At 38.6% G+C, this 21421-nt stretch overlaps 1 protein-coding gene across 4 annotated transcripts in view; it reads right to left on the bottom strand.

Annotated features, from left to right (window-relative positions):
* Nucleotides 1-21421, bottom strand: part of GRID2 (glutamate ionotropic receptor delta type subunit 2) — a 684189-nt gene that overhangs the window by 118313 nt on the left and 544455 nt on the right. For all 4 annotated transcript variants that reach the window (XR_010783485.1, XR_010783484.1, XM_066548056.1 and 1 more), the window contains exons 10-11: nt 12932-13129; nt 4925-5237 (exon numbers count right to left, since the gene is read on the bottom strand). Coding sequence is in view for 2 of the 4 variants with exons in the window: in XM_066548056.1 (XP_066404153.1) it covers nt 4925-5237; nt 12932-13129 (511 nt within the window). In the remaining 2 variants the exon portion in view is untranslated. The remainder of the gene's footprint in view (nt 1-4924; nt 5238-12931; nt 13130-21421) is intronic.

Raw genomic sequence — 21421 nt, 5'->3', positions numbered from 1 at the left:
AAGAAAATTATATTTTTGCAGCTAATACTTCAAGTGTTCATTATCCTATGGTCAAATTCTATTTATAAAACTATAATGAATATTTGTTTTGTTGCAATCACTAAGAAGTGATTAAATCTTGAATGATTCAGCCATTTAAAAGATATTTTCTATTACAGCAAAAAAACCAAACAAAGCCAAACAAAACAGAGCCTTGCATCTTTACCTGCATAATCTAAAATCCAGGCCAATCCTGAAACAGCTTCTCTTACAGAAAAATTCAAAGCAAAATGAGCAGTGTGATAAGATAGAGACCTAGTCTTTTTTGGTGTCTTTCATATCAAATACAAAACATTGTAGCTTTCTCTAACTTCATTATTTTTTCAACATTCCATTGAAATCTATTATAATAAGTTAGTTCATCACTGAATTCTGAAGCAAAATTTGAGATGCTGCCTTCAAAACAAATCCCCCAAAAAGATTCTTCTGCAAGTCCTCGGTAAAAAATTATACATGTCTCAAAAACTCATCTATTATACAAAAAGGGTTGGCAGTAACTCTAGATCTTGAACTTCTGTTTCTTAAATCATTGATTTTCTCCAGCACTGGTGAGAGCAGAGTGCTCCCTAGAGCGTTTTGTAACAAGAGCCCCTAACAGGAAGCTAATAGAAAACCTTCAGGAGATTAAACTAGGTTCTCAGCAAGTATGAAAGTCATCAGACTGTTGCAGCAACTTGATTCAGCTGATCTCAATGAAGATTTTATTAAAATTTTTAGAACCCCCAAATTTCTTCTCTGAGAGGTCATATAGCAGGTTCCCTGTACTGGCAAATTCTAATAAGGGCAAAATTTGAGGGAGTAGCAACAATACCATGGCTAAAGAGAAGGCTGTATAGAGTAGCACAAAAGCTGAGCAAATTCTACAAAATATATCATTGTTCATATATCATTCAGACTCGTCCCTTTCTTGTCCCTTGTCCCAAAGCAGGGCTGCCTAGAGCCAGATTTCTGTCCAGTTGTCAAAGGTAATATTCAAAATAAGCAAAATGAGGAGCTTTAGCCACTTAGTTTTCTTGGATGAGCAAAAGGAAAAGAACAAATTCAGAAGCTGTGACACTAAACTTCAACACAACTGCAATCCTCCACAGTCTGAATCTATGAATTTGCTTCATCCTTAGATGAATAGACAACTCAGAGACAACAGATATTGTCTTAACTACTCCTGCCTGAATTTTGACTTCAGAGTCAGAAGCATTTGCTCTTAATATAACCCACAGCAGCATGGCTGAGATCACCTAAAATTCTCTTAGTGGTCACAGTATATTGCAAATTCAGTGGGTACACTGGATAGAAAGCATTTCAATATACTGCCTGTCCTTTTCTTTTTTTTTTATTTTTATAATGAAGGGCTTGAGCACAGAATAAAAAACTCCTTTTGCATTTTATGCACTTTTATATTATTTGAGTTATATTTCAGCTTTATCCTCATATATCTTAAAAAAATAATGTAAACTATTTTGGCTGATTTCAATAATGAATGAATGTCAAATAAGAAGGGAAACTTAAAATATATCTTCATATTACCAGTCTCAAAATGGTGCCTAGAGTGGTCACTGAAATATGGAAGTAAGAAAGTGAAAGCCAAGTTCAAGACCTAAATTTAAGTGATACAAATAGCAGTCACATTAAGCTTCAGTCTACCTTTAAGAAAGCAACTAAAAAGACTTAAATTTTGTAACTGTGACAGTAATTATAGACCTTAAAAACCATTGGATTGATCTGTGTTGACTTTTGCCTATTGACAATGACACAGTATTTTTCTTTGTTGTTTCAAAAATTGTTAATACCATTTGGAAAAGGGACACAGTGAGCTAAAGCTACTTGTTAAAATCTGCCAAGTTTTAAAGTATTTCAGAAGGAATAAGCTCTTTGTTTCAATCATAATAGTTACGAGTTTCCTTAAGAATGAGTTGTATTTTTGCAGCAGAGGGCTCTCTTCAGAGCCATGGCAGGTCTGAAGCCAGTCTGCATGCTTGCAAATTTTTCCTCTGTCTAGAGGAAAGAAAGAGAAGATGATGACACAAATCACTTGTTAGCCCCAAACAAAGAATCCAGAACTATCAAAGCACAAGCAATCTTTGGTTCAAGCTGCTTTGTTACTGTCAGCACAGGACATAAAAGCAACTTTGGCTCTATGTTTTGATAACAGAAATGAGTACCTTGTCATGCTTTAAATCACTGCTGAAAGATTTCTTAAGTGAACATGACAGTATTTGAAATGCCCCATGCTGCTACACTTAAGATTTGCCAATCAGAATTAATAGCAACAGATTTACTATTCCAAAACAAATAAAAGCTGCAGTTTTCCTGCTGAATGAAGAGCTGATGAATGAAAACAGAGGCAAAATCACCACAATAGCCAGTTATCTTGTCAATGAAAATTATTTTCATATGTCTGTATTCACAAGGATTAGTAAACAATAACAAAAACTATCCTAGTATAGTTTTCATTATATTCAAATTGAATGTGAAATACAGGCTGGCATTATAAATTGATCTCTTACTCTTTTGCACTGAATTTCTGAGTTCTTCTGAGTCTTTATGTTTATATCAGTCAGTAAGTGCATTTTGGTATAAATAAGTATAAGAAATAATAAGTAAATGTATTTTAGTATAAATTCTTTTCAATGTGTTTCATTTTTCCTGCTAGATAATTCAGGAGCGTTCTGCTTGTGGTTTGAAGGAGAGAAAAACTATAGATACATGTCTGTAGCTTTCCCTCACTAAGTAGGAGCCAAGTGAATATTTTACTTTATTCTAGTGAATTCTATAGAGTTGTGTTGAAAATCCACATGGTAGAGTGGTAAGGTGTCCCTCTCTCTCCATAAGTAATTCCTTCCACCTTCCCAGTTTTTTGAATTTCTTTTTCTGACATTGCACAGCAGTTTTGGTGCCTCCAGATGCTTTGTACCACCAGCAGGTTTTACTGAGCTGCACCTCGTGTGCAACACCTCTTACCACAGGGAGTGGATGCTGATCTGCTCAAATAAATTCCTTGTCTTTTCTTTTGTTTTTTTTTTTTTTCCCCCTATTGAATTCTGGTATTGTTGCAACCTGGTCCCCTTTATTTTCATCTAATTTCTTCCTCAATTTCATGCTGAATTCAAGGTTTCTCTCTAAGCCCTCCTTAAGCACTCATTTTCATTGATTGGTCAAAAAAATCCTTTTTAAGCTAACTGAGCATCTATCCAAGGGCTCCCTTGTCCTACTCTGGACCTATAAGTTAGGAAATTTCACAAAATACAGGCTTCCTTGGATAAACATGAGGCAAACAACTCAGGGGACAATTGTTCAGACTGAGATATGTTAAACCAGTTGTGCCTTCTCTGAACCTTAGCTGGGCAGTCTCCTAGAAAGCTTTCAGGGGCTCCTGTTGGGAGTACAGCAGGGGTGCTCAGGCTGATAAACCTGTGTGGAATGGCTCACACTTATGCAGTAAAGAAACTAATTCTCAAGTTCTAACCTAACAGGAGGACTGATGTAATGAGTCTCATTCTGCAACAGACCAACTGCTCTCTCACAGCTGGATTTGCTAAACACTTACACTGAGGATATTTTGGACAGAAAAAGAACTTTATAAACCCACCCATATACATTCCAAAAACTTCCATATTTCTCAGCTACTCTGAAGTCTTTGGTTTTATTTATTAAAAAAATAAAAAATCACAAAAACCCTGAAACTATCTCTACAGCTCTCCTCAGCTGACCATCACAGCTCAATGCAAATGATAATTTTAAATGTAATGTCTCTATGCTTATGTGTTTAAAATTACCCCACTTGTGGAAAGTCTCAGCTTAAGCTTTTCTTCCTTTTTTGGATAGTGACATTATTTTAGCTTTTTTCTTCCATTCTAGGAGTTTCATACTTGATTTTCATGGATACCTTTAGCTTTTATGGATATCATCTGATTGTTTTGAAAAAAGAATAATGTAATGCTAAATCACATGTTGCCATTTTTATGTAAATATGACACCTTTACCTACAGTGTTCCAACCACATCCAGGTTAAAATAAAAAGAACTTTCTGCAAGTTTGGGGCTGTAGTGGCCATGGCTCTTTGTAGAGCAGATGCTCTGTGAAATTAAAACAGGTGTACCTGCAGTGCCAGTAGTGTCTGAGGAACAATTACACAGATAAGCAAGAAGGCGTTCATTCTGTTTTGTTGTTGAGCCTAAACTCCCTTTTGCTCTTTTATTAAGGTGTGTTTTCTTAATACACTTTGCTCTACAACCTCAGCTTGTAGACCAGAATCCCAAGCACTATATACCCAACCAAGATCTGCAGTCCCTGATGTCTTCAGGATGCATGGTTAAAACTCTGCCAGAAGAGGAACAAGGTGGAGAACTTGGGAATATAAGCAGAACTGGGGACCAGCCTAGGCTACATCAGATGCTAGGTGGGATTCAGAAAGCAATCAGGAAGGCCAGAGATGCTTGAATCTAAACATTAGATAGGAAAATTGAAATAAATCAGAAGAGGGAGGAAAGAATATCAGACATAGTAAGATCATTTAGCACTGCTGACTAGTCTAAACCTAGTTCAAAATCCAAATCCTGGAATTCTCTGACTGGGTAAGAACATAGCAATTGTTAATGTTGAATAATTCTCCAGCAACTGATGAGCAATATTTTTTTTTTTTACACAGAGAAAAATCACCTTTCTGTAATAACAAAACAACAAATCACAAGCTAGCACGTAGTGCTCTGAAATTCTCAGGGCTCCACAAAGGGCAGCTAAATATCTAGAAAATCTTTTAGCACAAGGCTTCCCAGTGCTCCCAGTTCCTTGTGGGCTGTGGGAGGGAGGCAGGGGAGAGGAAGGTTTCTATAGTAATGGGGAGGATAGGTAGGTTTTCTCTCAGGCACAGCCTCCCTCTGTCTCTTACCTTGCTGCACAAAGGATCCATAGACAAACCACATGGAGTTGTAGAGAGTTGTGGACGTCATGGATCCCATCTGAAGGCGCGGGGGGTTGAGCCAGTTCAAGAGGTAGACCAGGAGCCCCACCAAGAGCACCGTGCCAGCAATGCAGGCCCACAGGGAGAGGTCAAAGGGGGCCAGGCAGGCAAACATGTCCACTGTCTTCTCTGCCTTGCGCAGCAGCACGCCCACCGAGTAGTCCATGTAGCGCGTTGTGAAGTCCACCACGTTCTCCCTGTCGGGGGTGATGGTGAGGGCAGAGATCCCAATGTCTGCTCTCTGAGGGCAGGAGGAAAAAACAACATGGATAAGCAGGAGCTGCACAAAAAAGATCTTTGCTCCTCTGTGATTTATAGCAGCTAAGCTTAGGGAGAATCAGATGCTAAGACCAAGGTCTTCAGCATTGCATATGTGAGCACAGAGAGGTGACTGAGGCTAGATCAACCATGTGTCTTGGTTTCTGCAAGCAAAACTCACTTGGTGGACTCTGGCACATCAGCTCTCCTTGTTGTTATTTTCCAAGAGATCAAAATGCTACAAACACAGGTAATACCCGGAGGAAATCTATGTTTGGTTGTTTTTGTCAACCTGGCTTATTAAAGCCATCGCTGCCATTGTGGCAAAAGTCAGATTTTGTGCATAGCAGATCCAATAGTAGGAAATTAGTTGCCTGAGACAAATTTATAAAATATTTTCATGATTTGATGATCATGACAAAGGGCCACCACCCTAGGAGCACCTGAAATTCCATAAAACATCCATTTTATCTACAAAGTCTAAAGTGCAGAAGGGCAGATTCTGCACGTAGTTCCTTTACGATTAATTCCTCTGTATCCTACTGACAAGCAATTCATGCAGCAATGCCAATCTGTCCTGCAGCTAGCCTGGACTTGCTTTGTGCCATTTCCTTTCTTTTTTTTTTTTGTAATTTAAAGAACACATTTCACATGAAAAGAGGATGAGTAACATTTCTTGATCTAATCATTGTATTTCACAGTATGTATGAGGTCTCCAGGGACACCAGGCACAAGTACAGCAGGTGCTACTGTACTTTTTCCAGGTACAATTAGAGCTTCACTGAAAACAAGAAAGGTTATTTAAAGCAGGCGTATGAATACCATTTTAAAAAGCCCAAATACTGAGCAATAAGACTGTGAATTCTAGATGTTTTAGTATGACAAAAGAGTACTTAAAATATTTAAACTTGTACGACTCTGATTTAATCCATTTTTGTTCTGCCTAAAGAAGTGCGTGATCCTTTGGAAGGGGGTGAGGAGAGCACAAAAAATTGAAAGTACTCAGTCAAATTTTATTAACTCTCTTGAATTTCTTTCTTCTTGCCCAAAGAAGGCAGAGATTCCTAGTTCCTTAGATATATGATTTGAAATATTGAGTGGGAAGGTATGGCAGCTGAAACTGACTAGAGAATTTTGTAAATCAGCTGGGGTCTTTTAATATGATATGCACAGAACTCCGCAGCCCATGGCACAAACACACTCCTGACCACGGTGCTCTTGAGACTTCAGTTTAAATGATGGTACTTTATATTGATTGTTCACTGGCTAGAGAAAGTGGCAGAGCCTAGCTGGAAGCCCAATGATTTGGACGAAAAAAGGGTTTGAAAATAATGATTTTCTTAAAAGCTATGAATTAGAGCTTCAGCTTTAATTTGTCTGTCAAGTTCTCTGGTGTCATAAGTGAAGTTGTGCTCATGAGCACAGTGGAAAGCATGGCTTCATGAATTCACTTCAGGTCCCTTCCTAACAATTTTGTGAGTGATGACTCAACTGCCCTTTGCCCATGGGCAGCAGCAAATTCAGTCAGTAATTAGAATTATCCATGGAAACGTTCAGGTTATCCGAGTCTCCCTATCCTCTCACTACAAGCCTTCTGCTCATCGAGTGACTCAAGTGATTCACAGCACCTGCTGACAGTCAAGCCCTTGCTCCGATGAGCAAGATGCAAACCAGCCAGCATTTGAATTGTCTTCCACAACTGTGAACATAAATATGCTTTTAAAACAATTTACAAACACACAAATCCAATAGCTGTCAAACAGGAAATTATGACTGAATTTAATTAATAGCTCAGATTTGGGTCCTTTCCCCTGAATGTGTATCAAAAAGCAAAATAGGAATTTAGGGGTAAGGGAGGATGTGGAAAAAAAAAAGTCCTAGACTCAGCTGCTGCTTATTAGGTTAGCTGGGTTACTAATTATCAGTATATTACTAAAATACTTCTCTACCATACTAGACTTTTTCATTCGAATTGCAATCTGTAAGATGCTTAAAGATTCTCTAGTGAAAAGCAACATAGTAAAGATAAAGCAACATAGTAAAGAAAAGCAACAAAGTAAAGATACCCTTACCAAATAATAGTTGACTGCATGATTATAAGAATTCTTTTCTGCTTTTCTCCCCCTTTTTACAGCAAAACACTTTTTTTCCCCATTAAATAGATTGAAGAGAATTAAGGAGAAAAAATAAGACACCATGGTATCTGTGGAAATACTACTTCTAATCTGCATCTCTGGGAAGCAGTCCCTCCACATTCCCCAGAATTATGGCAGCACTTCAGTTATCAACCAATTTTGACAGTGGAACAACATTGTGCTAATGGAAATGTTGCATTTCCTTTGTTCTACTGCAGCAACAATTGTGATATAATTATGTCTCGCTACTTTATATGCTACATATATAATTAAGGCTTTGAGGTGACCTAATTGCAGCTTTCCAGTACCTGAAGGGAGCCTACAAGAAAGATGGAGAGAGATGTTTTGCAATGGCCTGGAGTCACAGGATGGGGGGAGATGTCTTCAAACTTAAAGGGAGCGGGTTTAGATTAGATATTAGAAAGAAATTCTTTACTGTGAAGGTGGTGAGACACTGAAACATGTTGCTGAGAGAAGCTGTGGATGCCCCATCCCTGGAAGTGTTCAAGGAAGGGCTTTGAGCAACCTGATCTAGTGAAAGATGTCCTGCCCATGGCAGTGGGGTTGGAATGAGATTATCTTTAAGCCATTCTGGGATTCCATATGTCTTTATTTCTTGAGAGATTGTAAAATGAAAAACAGAAAGGAGAGAGGTAAATCCTGACTTCTTTAGCACTCTGGTGTTCAGCTGTTTCAAAAAAAAAAAAAGAAAAAGCTACACTGAAATATGTAAACTCATATTCTTACTAAATTGGATCATAAACACCAGTTAGCCAGAAAACCACACTTTTAGCACAAAACCAAGCTTAAGCTTCACTTGATACTTGATTTACTGATAGTGAGCATCCTTGATTACATATAGATTCTGTCATCTTGTTTCAAAATTGGAAGATGAAAAAAATTAAAAGCTTGTCATTAACATGTCAGATTGGATCAGAGAAGACATCAGTTTGAAGAAGTAAAGGTTCACTTAGTGCTTTTGAGATAGAAAGGCAAATGCACGCAATTATGTCAATATTTAGATATAAAGCTGCCAATCTGAATTATAAACATGTATAGCTCTCCACTCACTAAGTTTTTGCAGTGCCAAAATCAAAAAACCATCATATGTCTTAGACTTTTCTCATGAATGAAACTGTGACTCCTGAAACAGATTGAAAAAACAGCAGAGGGCATTATTTTGCTCTGTGTGACCTGCACAGAAATTTATATTTATCTTCCTTAGCAGCAGTTTTCCTGAGGCCATTGCAGAGCAACATAACCAGAATGAGAAAATCCAAAAGAAATGACCTAAAGGGTCTGATAGCACTGCTACTGGTGTCACAGAACCAGCTTATCAGCAAAGCCTAGAAATCCCTGAAATGTCCCTAAGCTGCTGCTGTAGCAAGCACATCTCATACACATGGAAAGCAATCTTCCTATGGTTCATCATCAAGAACAGGGAAAATAAATTCATCTATTCTAAACAGGTCCTGTGAGTGCCTTCATTTTATCCATTTTCAATGTTAAATCAAGTTACAAAAAGTGTTAGAAGTGATAAAATGCAGTCCCACGTTATGCAGTTATTAATATGGACATGCAAAAACCAATCAGAGAGACATTATTACGCAAGCCAACACATACAGATCCAAATAATTCTCATTTTACTCAGCTATTATTTTTTCTTGTCTCACTTTGTCCTTCCTGTATGGTTTCTCCCTTCTCATACCACCCCCCCTTAAGAAGGTGCAATAGAAAAAGAGCCTCATAAGAGGCTTTTACTTGATTTGCAGTTTCTCTTAGAACTGATTAAGCATGTATTTTTCCTTTCCTGATGGACCTACGTGGAATCAGGCTGCTTTCCCTAGGCTATTTGCTTCCTCATGGCTCCTCACTGGAAAAAAAAAGCTCACAATCAAGGTAGCATGGCAAGATGTGAATAGAAATGGTTGATGGATGTATCACCAGAAAGCCCAGAGTCATGCTGGAAAGCCTAGTGTGCTCTCCCAGAAGTGGCATTAGCCACTTCTCTTGCCTGTCACACATATCCCTTGGGCCATCTGGATAGAGGGCAATGAAAGGAATCACTGTGAGAAGACAGATAATTAACAGTAAGAGAAAGATTTGTGGTAAAGCACTGCTCCCTTGAGATGGTTTTAGCCTCTCCACAGAGAACTGCTGCTCTCTGAACTAATCCTATTTGTGAGATGAAGCTCTACAAGATGCAGTGAGAGCCCTGGTCACTTGACAGGAGAGGGCAAGAGCACTCTTAAAGACCCTTTATTCTCTGAGGACCACGTGGCTCAGGTGTTTAGCAAACAGAAACCTGTGTATAGCAGGGTTACAATCAAGAGTATTTTGACTAGAAAAGGTGCATGACCAATTATGTCCCTAATATAAGTCTTGACAACCAAAGGAGGGGAGGCTTGAAGTTGTTTCCAAATTCAAATTAAAGATCACTTACTATGTTCTGCTGATTCCAGCTCCTATTTTAGCAGCCAACAGAAACCTGGTCTTCAAAGTTGGAACAGAGTGAGCTAGGCACAACGTCATGTCTCTGAAGCCAGCTGTTGGCCCAGGGCATGTACTTGGCACAGATGGGCTCCTGCCCTGCCATCCAGCTCCAGCAGGGCTGCTGCAAACAAGATCAGCCTGTGACTGCTCTCCCTGATACCAGGACCTGCACCAGAGACTACTGCATGCTGAAGATGGTTAATGTAAGCAGTGAATATTGATCTTGAGCACAGAATTCATGTGGTTGCTACAGCAACTGCTATTTCACATGGCACATCTTCTGGAGTGGCCAAAGACACCTTTTCCTCAATGAGATGATCTCTACAACTACCTGGAAGGGGGCTGTAATGAGGTGGGGATTGATCTCTCCAGCAACAAGAAATAGGACAAGAGGAAATGGCCTCAAGTTGTGCCAGGAGATGTTAGAAAAACTTCATTCACTGAAAGGTGGCCAAGCATTGGAGCAGGCAGCCCAGAGAAGTGGTTGAGTCACCCTCCCTGGAGGTATTGAAAGGACAAGTAGATGTGGCACTTTGGGATCTGATTTAGTGACTGTCTTGGCAGTGCTGGATAGCAGTTGGACTTGATGATCTTAAAGGTCTTTTCCAAGCTAAATGGCTGTATGATTCTGTGCACTCAAAAAGAGAAGGCAGCTATTTTCCATTACCCTTGAGTGAGACTTGTCTCTTGCAGAACTCATTCCTGGCTGACACACTAACAAGCAAAGAGTACTCCCACTGTTTCTGGAATTCCTCCACTTGTTGGCCAGACTATCATGTACAACTTGGTTGGGAAAACAAGGAAATGCTGTGTCTCAAACAGGTTAGGCCTTTAATTTAAAACTATTCTCTACTTCTTTATTTCCCCTGATGAAGTTGCCAAGCGGATGGAAATGTGAGTTCTGAGGGCAGAACGCAGCTCCCAGTAAATAAGAAAGCAGCCTTTCAAGAACAGCTTGCACTTGGTCAGGGGTAGATAGACACTGGCTGCTCGCCCAGAGGTTCTTTTGCCTTAAGAGGGACAGAGAAAGGGAGAGAAGGACACAGTGAACCTTTACTGCTAATTAATTGTCTAAGTGTAAGGAAGATGAAAAATTATACACTGCCACAGTATAGGAAAAACATTGGCTTTGAATTCCAAATGCAGTTCCATTAACCCTTCATACACTGTAGATGTGCAGAAAGATTTCATATCCATGAAGACTCATTTACAGCAAAATCACAGCAGGCTGGTCAATCTGTTGCACTTGAGACATGGATTTACAGATCTGGGTGGTTACCACCTTCAGTGGGCTATTCCTCTGAATCCCTGCCTGCCAAGGGAACAAGAGTGTGTTTTTCCTTGGAGCCATTTGGGTTGTTAGGAGTTCTGCCTTACCAATCACCCATTAAAATAAATAAAAAACACTCCAGGCCCACTTCCATTTCCAGACCATCTAGAATTAAGACCCCTCCAGTCTGTGTTATGCAGTGGTCTGATGAGTACTGTAGAGAGCAGGGTGTAGCATAATATCAGATTTAGAGGCAGAAAGAAAGGGTAAAAATACATCAGTGGGCCATTGTGTTGTTACATCTCAAAATCAGATGACAGATTTTTAGTTGTCAAGGTTTAGAAGGTGATGGAAAATCTACTTTTCTAGCTGTGTCCAGCTTACCAATTGTGAATACACAGTTCCAGCTTCCAGCTTCATAAGGACATAGGGAGATGGCAAAGGAAGTTTATGATTACAGCATAGGTGTAAGAAAGGTGATATGGGTACAGAATGAGTAGCTGGGTTTTTCCATTCCAACAGGCTTCCTGCTGCTCAGGAAGGCAGAATAGGTTAAACCTATCAGTAATTTTTAACCCATGGAGTTAAAAATAATAATATTTTATTATATAAATTATAATATTATTAATAAAATTTCATTTTATAAAATAAATATTTATTAATAAATATAATAAATAATAAATAAAATTAAATATTAATAAATATTTATTTTAAAAAATAAATTTTATCGAATATTATTGATATTTTATTTTTATTTATAATATTATTAATAATATTTTATTATATAAATTATAATACTATTAATAATAATAATTTCTCTTTTTTTCCAAAAACAATATTTTCTCTTCCTTTATTGAAAGACTTAAGTCCTGTACCTTACCACAGTTCTCCTTGCTGTTAGCTGTGCTTATGATTTAAATTCAACCTGCACGTTTGGGAAAACACTTCTATAGCCAATGTCTAAGTTATTTACATGAATATGTACTGCAGTTCTTCAAGGAAGCACAACAAATGTAGGACTCTACAGCTGTAAAAGCTACCCCATGTTAATTAAGAGCAAATAAAATACATATTTTCACAGTACAAATGAGGCACCAGCAGAATAAAGTCTGCCTAGTCTTTTCTCTCTCAATGGGAGAAACTCCAAACAGATAAGATGCAAGGAGTGGGCAAAAAGAAAAAAGGAAAACATTGCATATGTATTAGGTTCAATTCATTTATAATATTGAACAATTAATGTCAAATTAAGTAGACTAAATGGCTTATTAATTACAGAATAGATAATAATATATTACTCTTGATCCATACATCTACATAATGTGTTGTTGTTATATATCAATAAAACATTTTCTGTTGATTATATTCTTCATGTATTCATCACACCAACATTTTTCTAAGTGCTATACATTATTTATGTAATGTATCACTAATTACTGCGACACCAATTTTTCCTCTTTTGAACAGCCTCTTCAACTCATTTGTGTCAGGACTTGCCAAACTAATTAGGGTGCTGTGCATCCCAATTTTTGACTACATTTAGAGTTTACTTTGATTGAAAAAAAAAGAGATTGCCCTGCTTCTTAAACAGTTACTAACAAGTTTAATTTCCAGCTTTTTAAGTGCTATCCAATGCACACCATCCAAGTGCTGGCAAAGTGCAAGAAACAAAGTGTTATCAATTACCTGTAAAAAAGGTTATTGGCTGATGCAAACAGAATATAACATCTATTTCTTAACTTTATCACATATTATGACTGAGTAAATGATTAATGCCCTTACCTTAAACACCAGTTCTCCTATCAGGCCATTCCAGGACCCATCATCCTGAGGACTCCCATACTTGTGATCCGGTGCTACATAAATTTCATATTTAAAGCCAAGGTAAGTGGCCAAGGCTTCCAACACATCTATTGAAAAGCCCTGGTACTTCTTTGGTTTTCCCAGAACATTTTCAGACACCATGACAAAGGGCTCTTCCTAAATAACAACAACAAAAAAAAACAACAAAGGAGGAATCTGTTAATAAAGCAATTATATGTCATGTTTGGTTGCTGGGGTTTTTTAAACTAAAGGAACTATTAAAATATTATTTATACAAAACTTTCCTAAAGTACCTTGTTAGCAATGCCCCCTACATTCTATGAAATGCTATTTTGTTTTGGATTTCCTTCAACAGAGAAATTTTATTTTCTATTATATATCGCAGAAGTAGATTTTCTGCTGTAACATTTCAACTGAATGCTTTTTAGTAATGCCTGTTGACCACACTTATGGTCAGCAGGACAGACGTACACTCCATGTCTGTCCATCAATATGGAGGATTCTACAGCACTGCCATTTTCCACTAGCTGGGCAAACGCTGTACCTAATGCAGCCACAAATTCATGTTGTAAGGAAAAAAAAACATGGCTAAACTGGAATGTGTGTTGCTCTTGTCCTTCTATTGTAACCTGAATGTAGGCCAGTTAAATTTAAATAGCCCTATCCAAAGAAACTCCATTTGATTAGTTTAGGGACAATCAATTGTAGGACTTAAGGCTGTCTGTAAGAATGATTGGTGAATACTCATCTAAAAGATAACTGTCATAAAGGATAGAAATAGATACCAAAAAGCTGATACTGAAAGGTCAGATTTCCAACAACATGCTTTTCTTACTTTTCCAAAGACTTGTAATAGCTTTCTCTATTTTGTTATTAAATTGCTCCTGCTCTGTTATTCTTCCTGTTGCACAATTAATTTCTAGACATTCCCCTGCACTTTTTTTTCAAAAAGGGTACAAAAAAGTCGATCATATTTCTAAAGACAAAAAATATATATTTGCCATAGATGGATTTCACTTAGGCTTGTTCTTTATTTTCTCTGAAAACATCTGTCTTATATAAGTACAGCAAAATATTAAATCATCCCCAAAAGCATTAGGTGCTGTAACACATCGGTAGTTTTTTAAAACGTTATATGTTGTTCTTTTAATTCATTACATAGTGCTGCAATTTTGTATAAGGTTAACAGAAACATCTATTCTAAGGTGCAAAAAAGTGAGTTCTGACTTGTCATAGCTTGGCCAGGACAAGCCCATGAAACCACTCCGTGACCACTTTGTTCTGGTCTGCAAAACTGGCATGTAGAGAGAAGAAAACAGAATTGATTTGTTGCAGTGTTTCTGGCCCAAACTTTAATTCTACATACAGTGGCATTTGTTGTTGGCATTTAAAATATTTCTTTATTATTCTACTGCTTATATATCTAAACTACTTTGAAGCCAGAGTATTTTTACCATCTTTTTCACTAATCCTATACCTCACTAATATTTTTAGCTTGCTGGAATGTCCTTCTATATGAACAGGTGTCACTGAATTGCAGGCAGGATGTTTTTGAAATAAGAAAGCATCTTTTGTAAGTGCTTGAGCAAATATTCTCAAGGACAGTCACATGCTGAGGATGCTGCCAAAGAAGAAAGGATGCAACCAGACAACCAGACTGCACTGGCAGGATGTTCTTTTCTGACTCAAGGAAATCCAGGAAAAAACCCAAACCCAACCCCAACCCCAAACCAAACAGAAAATGAACCAAACAATCCCACCCCTGATCAAAAAAAAAAAAAAAAAAAAAAAAAAAAAAAAAAAAAAGTTAAGAATGAACTGTCTCAAGCTGTGTCAAGTTATTATTTCTAGTTGTCAGATAGAATTTCTTTCTTCCATAGTATCCAAGACCAGTGAAATGGACTAAAAATGGAGGAGAGAAAGTAAAATGAATTTTTAAAGTAGTTTTCAAGTGCCCAGGCACCAAGAACATTGAAGAAATTGAGACTAAGTTGATGAAAGCCTCTCTGAAATGAGAGCACAAATGTGAATTCAGGTTTGCTGATCACCTGAATGATAGATTCCATAATATAGACTCAAAATTACAGGGAAGAAATGTTTCTGCAACAAATAAAAATGGTAGTTCATCAATCTAAACACACTATGCACAAAATTATAAATATTTATGTGTACAAAGGATGTTTTAGAAGTTGATAATTTTCATATTAGAAAGGATTAATTTTTATCACTAAATTATTTAGAAAATAGTTGCTCATAAATTAATTTTCTATCCAGTTGCTCATTGTAGTGATTTAATATGCTGTTTAAAATGCAGTTTGTCATAGCTAATATCCTTATTAGGGCTTAATAGTCCTTTATTAAGCAATATAATGCTGTTTGTTGTTGAGAGATTTACAAAAAAACCCAATGTCCAGTATCCTATATATATATGTAATGAAATATAGTCAATCAGCTTTATGCAAAGCAACTAACATTTTGCAGTTTTTGTTGAAGTCTGGACAAACAAACCCTTTAATCACATTCCAAACAAAACCAATCTTCTGCCATGATGTTTTTTTGTGCAATTGTTTAAATTTCTGAGAATGCGTTGAAAGAGGACAAACATATTTGTCTTGATATTTTTCCCCCCATAAATGCTGCAGCCTGAACTATGCCAGTTGTTATTTTCTTTTTCTTTTTGGCACTGGGAGGGTGTTATGGGAGCTGTGGAAAGGTGCATACATCCCTACAACATGGATGTTAAAATGACTGTCTCCATCCTTGAGAAAGTTGAACTTGCAGAAAGAAAATAAACATAGCAAAACAACAAGGACAATGATGAGCTTGCAGAAAGTAGGTGTGAAAATCTGATGCGCTAACTGATGATTTTGGAGGTGGGAAAACTCACCCGGATGATGAAGGTTCCATTTGACCCCAATAAATTCAGGAAAATCCTGATACATTTTCTCTCCAAAGCAAGTGTTAATTCAGACTATCTAAGAAGGTCTTTATCAGAGAATCCATACAATTGTCAGCCTTAGAGATGCTCAAAACTCCCCTGGACAGCATTCCAACAACCTGCTCTAACATTTACCCTGCTCCACAGAGCTGCCACCCAAGGGTCCCTTCTGACCTAAATTGCTCCAGAATACAGTGAAGTGATCCAAGGAAGGCCACTGCTCCTGCTTCTCCTTTTCTTCCTCTAGGGAATCACCTCTCTAGGGGACTTAGGAGCCTCTCTAGGGCAAGAGCAGACTTCACAGCCTGTAAAGCCAGGGAGGTCTGGAGAAGCAAACAAGTCACAACATTCATGACAGAGGAGAAAAATAAAAGAAAATGAATGGGTTGCACACCCTTAACTTCTTGTTTTTGCAAGGTTGATGATCTGCCTCTCTGAGCCATATGGACATCCAGTATATTTAGGGGGTGGTTTCTCATCCAGCCTGAATGGAAGTCCTTTAAGAGAGGGGCTATTTTCATTCCAATTTACCTTCAACATGTCCCCTTCTTGGGTGTCAACTGAATGCAGCACTACTAAGTCTGTGATAAGGGCTCTTTCTCAAAAACAGCTCCACACTTCTTACTGCCTGGTTTCTTCTTGGGATCAAAGCTGTGCTGCCCTGACCCAAAGGAGGATGGGTTTAAGACTTGGTGGGTTTTACACAGGACTGTGGGTTAACTGAGGTGGATAGCTAAGCACCACACAGCCAAAACCACCTGCAGCAAAGTGAAAGCCAGCAGCAACCAGGTGAAGGTTATACTGGCTGAAGCTGTGCATGTTGCTTTTTATGGCTGTAGGAAGACGAAGTCTGGCTTCAGAGGTGATTATGTCCCCCAAGCAAGAGAAACTGCAAAATGCTGGACTGGCACAGCTTAGGAACAATAAAGGTGCACCCAAGATTAAGGCAACATGGCATAAAAGAGGAAAAGCATTGGGAAGATGGCATAATAGTACAAGTACTTTGGGGAAGAAGCTCAAGAAAAGGTTTGCCTCCATTCATTTCCCTATTATCGCATGTTTTAAAGAAGAAGCCACAAACTAAGACAGATAGAGGTTAACAATATGCTTCATATTAAGGCTGATGTAATTTGATATTCCCAGCATCCCTGGAAAGTGGTGTGAGATGGCATAGCATAACCTGGGGGTCCTAGCCATGTCCCCTCCTGGCTACTGCAAAAAGTAATCATGTCCTGGCCAGAACCAGGACAATTTAGCAAATTGTCTAAATGCTTCAAGAGTCTAAGACTTAAAAGTACAAAATACAGTTCTTATTTACTCTGATGAAATTCTCAGACATGTCAATAATTTGCATAAAATATCTGGTTGTAAGCAATCTTTTTACATTCTTTACTATACCCCCTAATAAAGTTAAAAATAGGAAAAGAGAGAAAAGCTGTTGGGCACAGAAGACCCTCATGCTTGGAAACAGAAGGAGCAATCCTCAAGTTAAATAGCAGAAAAGAACAATTAGGCTGAGTTTAACTTGGTTGTGTTAATTAATTACACAATCAAAGAGAAACATCTGTTTGTAGCTGTGCTACAGATGTGGATGATAAAGTCAGGCAATAAATTCCAGCCTTAGAGGAGGCAGGGAGGGAGAACAAGAGAATGATTGCTTTACAAAAGTTCAGTTCCCTAAAGCCAGAGTCTCTATTTGGGATGATTTTTAGCCAGTGACTTTAGAAGTGACTTTAAATTCCAAGCTCTGATGGTAATCTTTTAGTTCCTCAATGAAAATGAGTTTTAAAGATCCAGTATTTTTTTAAAGAAGCTCTCTTTTTGGACAAATTACAGAAAACGTTATTGAAAGAACAGAAAAGTTTCATTCAGATCTTAAACACAGCAGTCTAATTAAACACATGAGAGGAAGAAACAGTTGTATTCAGTGGGCTGTTTACAAGGAAGTAGTGGTCTTTTAGCTCAGCTGTTCATAATTTTACCTGTTCCCACCACCTCATTAGGAGATCGCTGGGCAATAAGATAGATTTTCTCTCCAATTAAAAGTATGGGTTCTGTGGCTTTGAGACTTATTTCAGGATAGAAATTATATGGAGCTATGGATACACTGCTCTGCTGCGTTGTGTTGTGTCTGTATAAGTTGGACTGTTCTGTTCCCCCTTATCATGTAATGGTTCTGCCCTGGTTCTCCTCTTCCCTCCTCTATGCTGCCAGTTATCCCAACTCCTCCCCAGTTGCCTTGGAGATTAATGTACCCTTTCTCAAATCCCTCCCCGGTGCCCTGTCCATCAGTCAGCGCTCCCACCCTTCTCTCTAGAAACTTGCAGCTAGAGCATCAAGCGACTGGTTCAGGGGCCGGGGCCCCACCCTCAAGTTATCCCCATTGGGGTTCTCCCTAAGTCAATCTTTTGTATCCCACTCCCCTCTGAAACCCTATTCGTCCAAGGACTGACTCCTCCCCTGTGTCCCTCCCTCCTTATAAGCTGTTGCAACCCCTCCCTCATTCTCTTCGGCTGTTGGTTCCCCTGGGGCCCAATAAACCTGGATTCACCACAGCTGGAGAGTGTTCTCCTATTTCTGCTGACTGTAGCCATAAGCCAAGCCACATCCTACCACAAGGTCACGCTGCTGTCATAGCACAGAGCGTTTGCCTTAGGTGCTGTCCCAAACCATGGAGATCGGGACAGTGCTCCTGTACTGCTAGCGGTGCTGCATAGCTAGCCGGGATGTCCGAGAAGGACCATCGTCCTGCAGCTGGACCACTTCACTGCTGCACTTATTTGTGAAGGTCTTTTGCTTGTTCTAAATATAAAAATGCTAAAAAAGCTAGGATGAAATGAAAAAGCAAAAGCAAACCAGAAAGCTTTGGATTATTTTCCGGGTCAGCTAAATCCTCTTTACCCCTTAGCATGGAGAGAAACTTCCTAGCCAGGGCACTATACAGAAAATATTGGGCAAAAAATGGCTTTTGAGGTTAGAGAAACTAATCACTACAGGGATTTACAACACAAATTGGAGCTCTATGGAAGCTGGAGGGGTTTCGCCTGGAGAAAAGGAGACTCAGGGGGACATAATTGCTCTCTACAAGCACTTGAAGGGAGGTTATGGCAAGGTGATAATTGGCCTCTTCTCCAAGAAACAAACTAGGATGAGAGGAAATGGCCCCAAGTTGTGCCAGAGGCGAATTACTTTGGCTATTAGGAAAAAAATCTCTTCACTGAAAGGGCTGTGAAGCTTTGGAGCAGGCTGCCCAGAGGAGTGGTGCAGTCACCATCCCTGGAGACATTAGTATATGTTAGAGACATGTGGCACTTTGGGACATGGTTTCGGGGTGGCCTTGGCAGAGCTGGGTTAATGGTTGGACTTGATGATCTTAAAGGTCTTTTCCAATCTAAACGATTCTGTGAAGAGAGTTTTGAAATTAGGTAATTATATGGGTGGTTAGAATTCATAAAGCATATGAAAATGACCTCTCTATCTACTCATCAAAAATTTCTGAACACACTGGCATATAATACTTTCACAGCGACACTCTATTCAATAGGACTCTACATTCAATAAAATTTCCCTCTTTCTCCACTGATAGTAGTGAGAGAAAAAGAAATAAAAAAAAAAGCGAGAAATGAAGCTCCGTTGTGGGCAAGACTGTAAGACTGTCAATGTATGCTTGACACTGACTCTAGAAACAGTGGACAGGCACATTAAATAATTCCCATAGCCCAGGCTGAGCCTTGGCAATCTCATGAAGCAAATATTCACTGTGACACTTTAAAAACTCCCATTCCCCTGCAAATGTTAAGAAACTGCTCCCCAAACTGAAATTCATACTTATTACTAGATTTCTCAACTTCCTTCCAAAGGCTGCTGGATGACCAAGCATGGCCATTATAACCCACAAGAAACACTAAGTCTGATAACCTAGAACCAAATATTTTCAAGCACAAGATGCTATTGTCTTGCTCCTAGGCAAAATTGCTCTTTCCTTGACTGAAAAAATAATGAATGGCCCCCTATTATATGTTAGTATTTTGCATTTCCTTCCCCAAAAGATTTTGGTGAAATATGCACTCCCAAATACTTAATTTCCTCAACTGCTTTATTGATTGTTGTTTTGGGGATTTTATTTGGCTAGGAACAGCACAGCAGCTTGTTATTTTAATCGAACAACAATGTACATTATTCATGTTAGAATCAATGACCAAAATTTAATTGAAACATTTCATTCCTTCATTGCAGAAATTCTCCCACTATCAACAGTAATAAAATTGCTGCAAAACATAACACAGCCCCCTCCCCTTAATAAAACTAAAACATAGATGAGGGATTGAAATCTACAAGATCTTGGATAAGTAAATATTGTGCCAATGGGCTGTGTAACTCTATTGGCACCAAAGCCCACTATTCTCTGATCCTGTGCTTTTCAAACAGATTGATTAGAAAGTCAGTTGTACTAACAGAAAAGTCACCTTTCCTACAGCAAAAAAAAAATTCACATCCCAGCAACTGAGTACAATATTAAGTGGATTTTACATTTGGCCTATTCTTATCCATGTGTAGTCTGTCTCTTTTTTGATCTGTTTTTTGTCATCAATTAGACATGAAATTTGTCTTTTAGTTACAGTACTTTTAAGAGTATTTTCCCCTCCTGAGTGAAATGGTAACTTCCAGATTTATTATGATTTTTAGTTTAGTCCTACTTACAAGAAATGAACAAAGAACGTTAGCCCCTCTTCCTCCCATTTCTCAGCAATGGGACTAAAACTCCTTTCAAAGCGATCTATGGCAATGGTCTATTAGAATGCTGCCAAGCTTTGTGTATTGATTTTAATCCACAATAACTTAATGCAGGTAACAGCTCTTTCTGAACCATATGACAGGAATATGGATTGAGATTGGAATTGATTGGGGTGCTTCAGAGTGTGTCTAAAGAGTACAATGGTGGCTATAATGCAGAGAGTTCAGATACCTGAATTAGCACAAGTGTGGTATGGGTGCATTAACCTGCTGGCAGCTACACTGCACTCCCTCAGGCAGCCTTGCAAGGGCTCCTGTTCATAAGGAGCTGTGTCACGCAGCTCACCTCCTTTTCTACCTTGTGTAGTGAGGAAGGATAATTGCAGCCAGAGTAAGAGCCTCTTTCTGTTTCAAAGTCAAATTTCTGTGAACTGTGTGAATTGCTCTGGAATGCAAATGGGCCCACAGAGCAGATGGGTAAGGGTCAGCCAGAAGATAAAAGCCAGGGAGCCCTGAGAGACAGCCCTTGACACAGAAATGAGTTAGCCTGGTCCTACCAGGCTTGGCACTGCACCTACCTTGCTGTCAAACTGTGGCCCCAGCCAGGTTCCAAAACATTTGAATTGATCGATAACCACCTTATCTAGTATATAGTACCTGCTACTTCAGAAAAATGGGTTGAAAATAACAATAATTGAAAAAAAAAAAGGCGCTGGGTTTCCCAGCAGGCTGTGAGATTAAAGCTTGTCAAATGAATGATGCCAGTAGTGAATAGC

The sequence above is a fragment of the Molothrus aeneus genome, chromosome 4, assembly GCF_037042795.1.
Source record: "Molothrus aeneus isolate 106 chromosome 4, BPBGC_Maene_1.0, whole genome shotgun sequence".
In the NCBI taxonomy this organism is placed as follows: Eukaryota; Metazoa; Chordata; class Aves; order Passeriformes; family Icteridae; genus Molothrus; species Molothrus aeneus.
The sequence above is the reverse complement of the archived record's forward strand: the minus strand, read 5'-3'. Positions and strand labels throughout refer to the sequence as shown.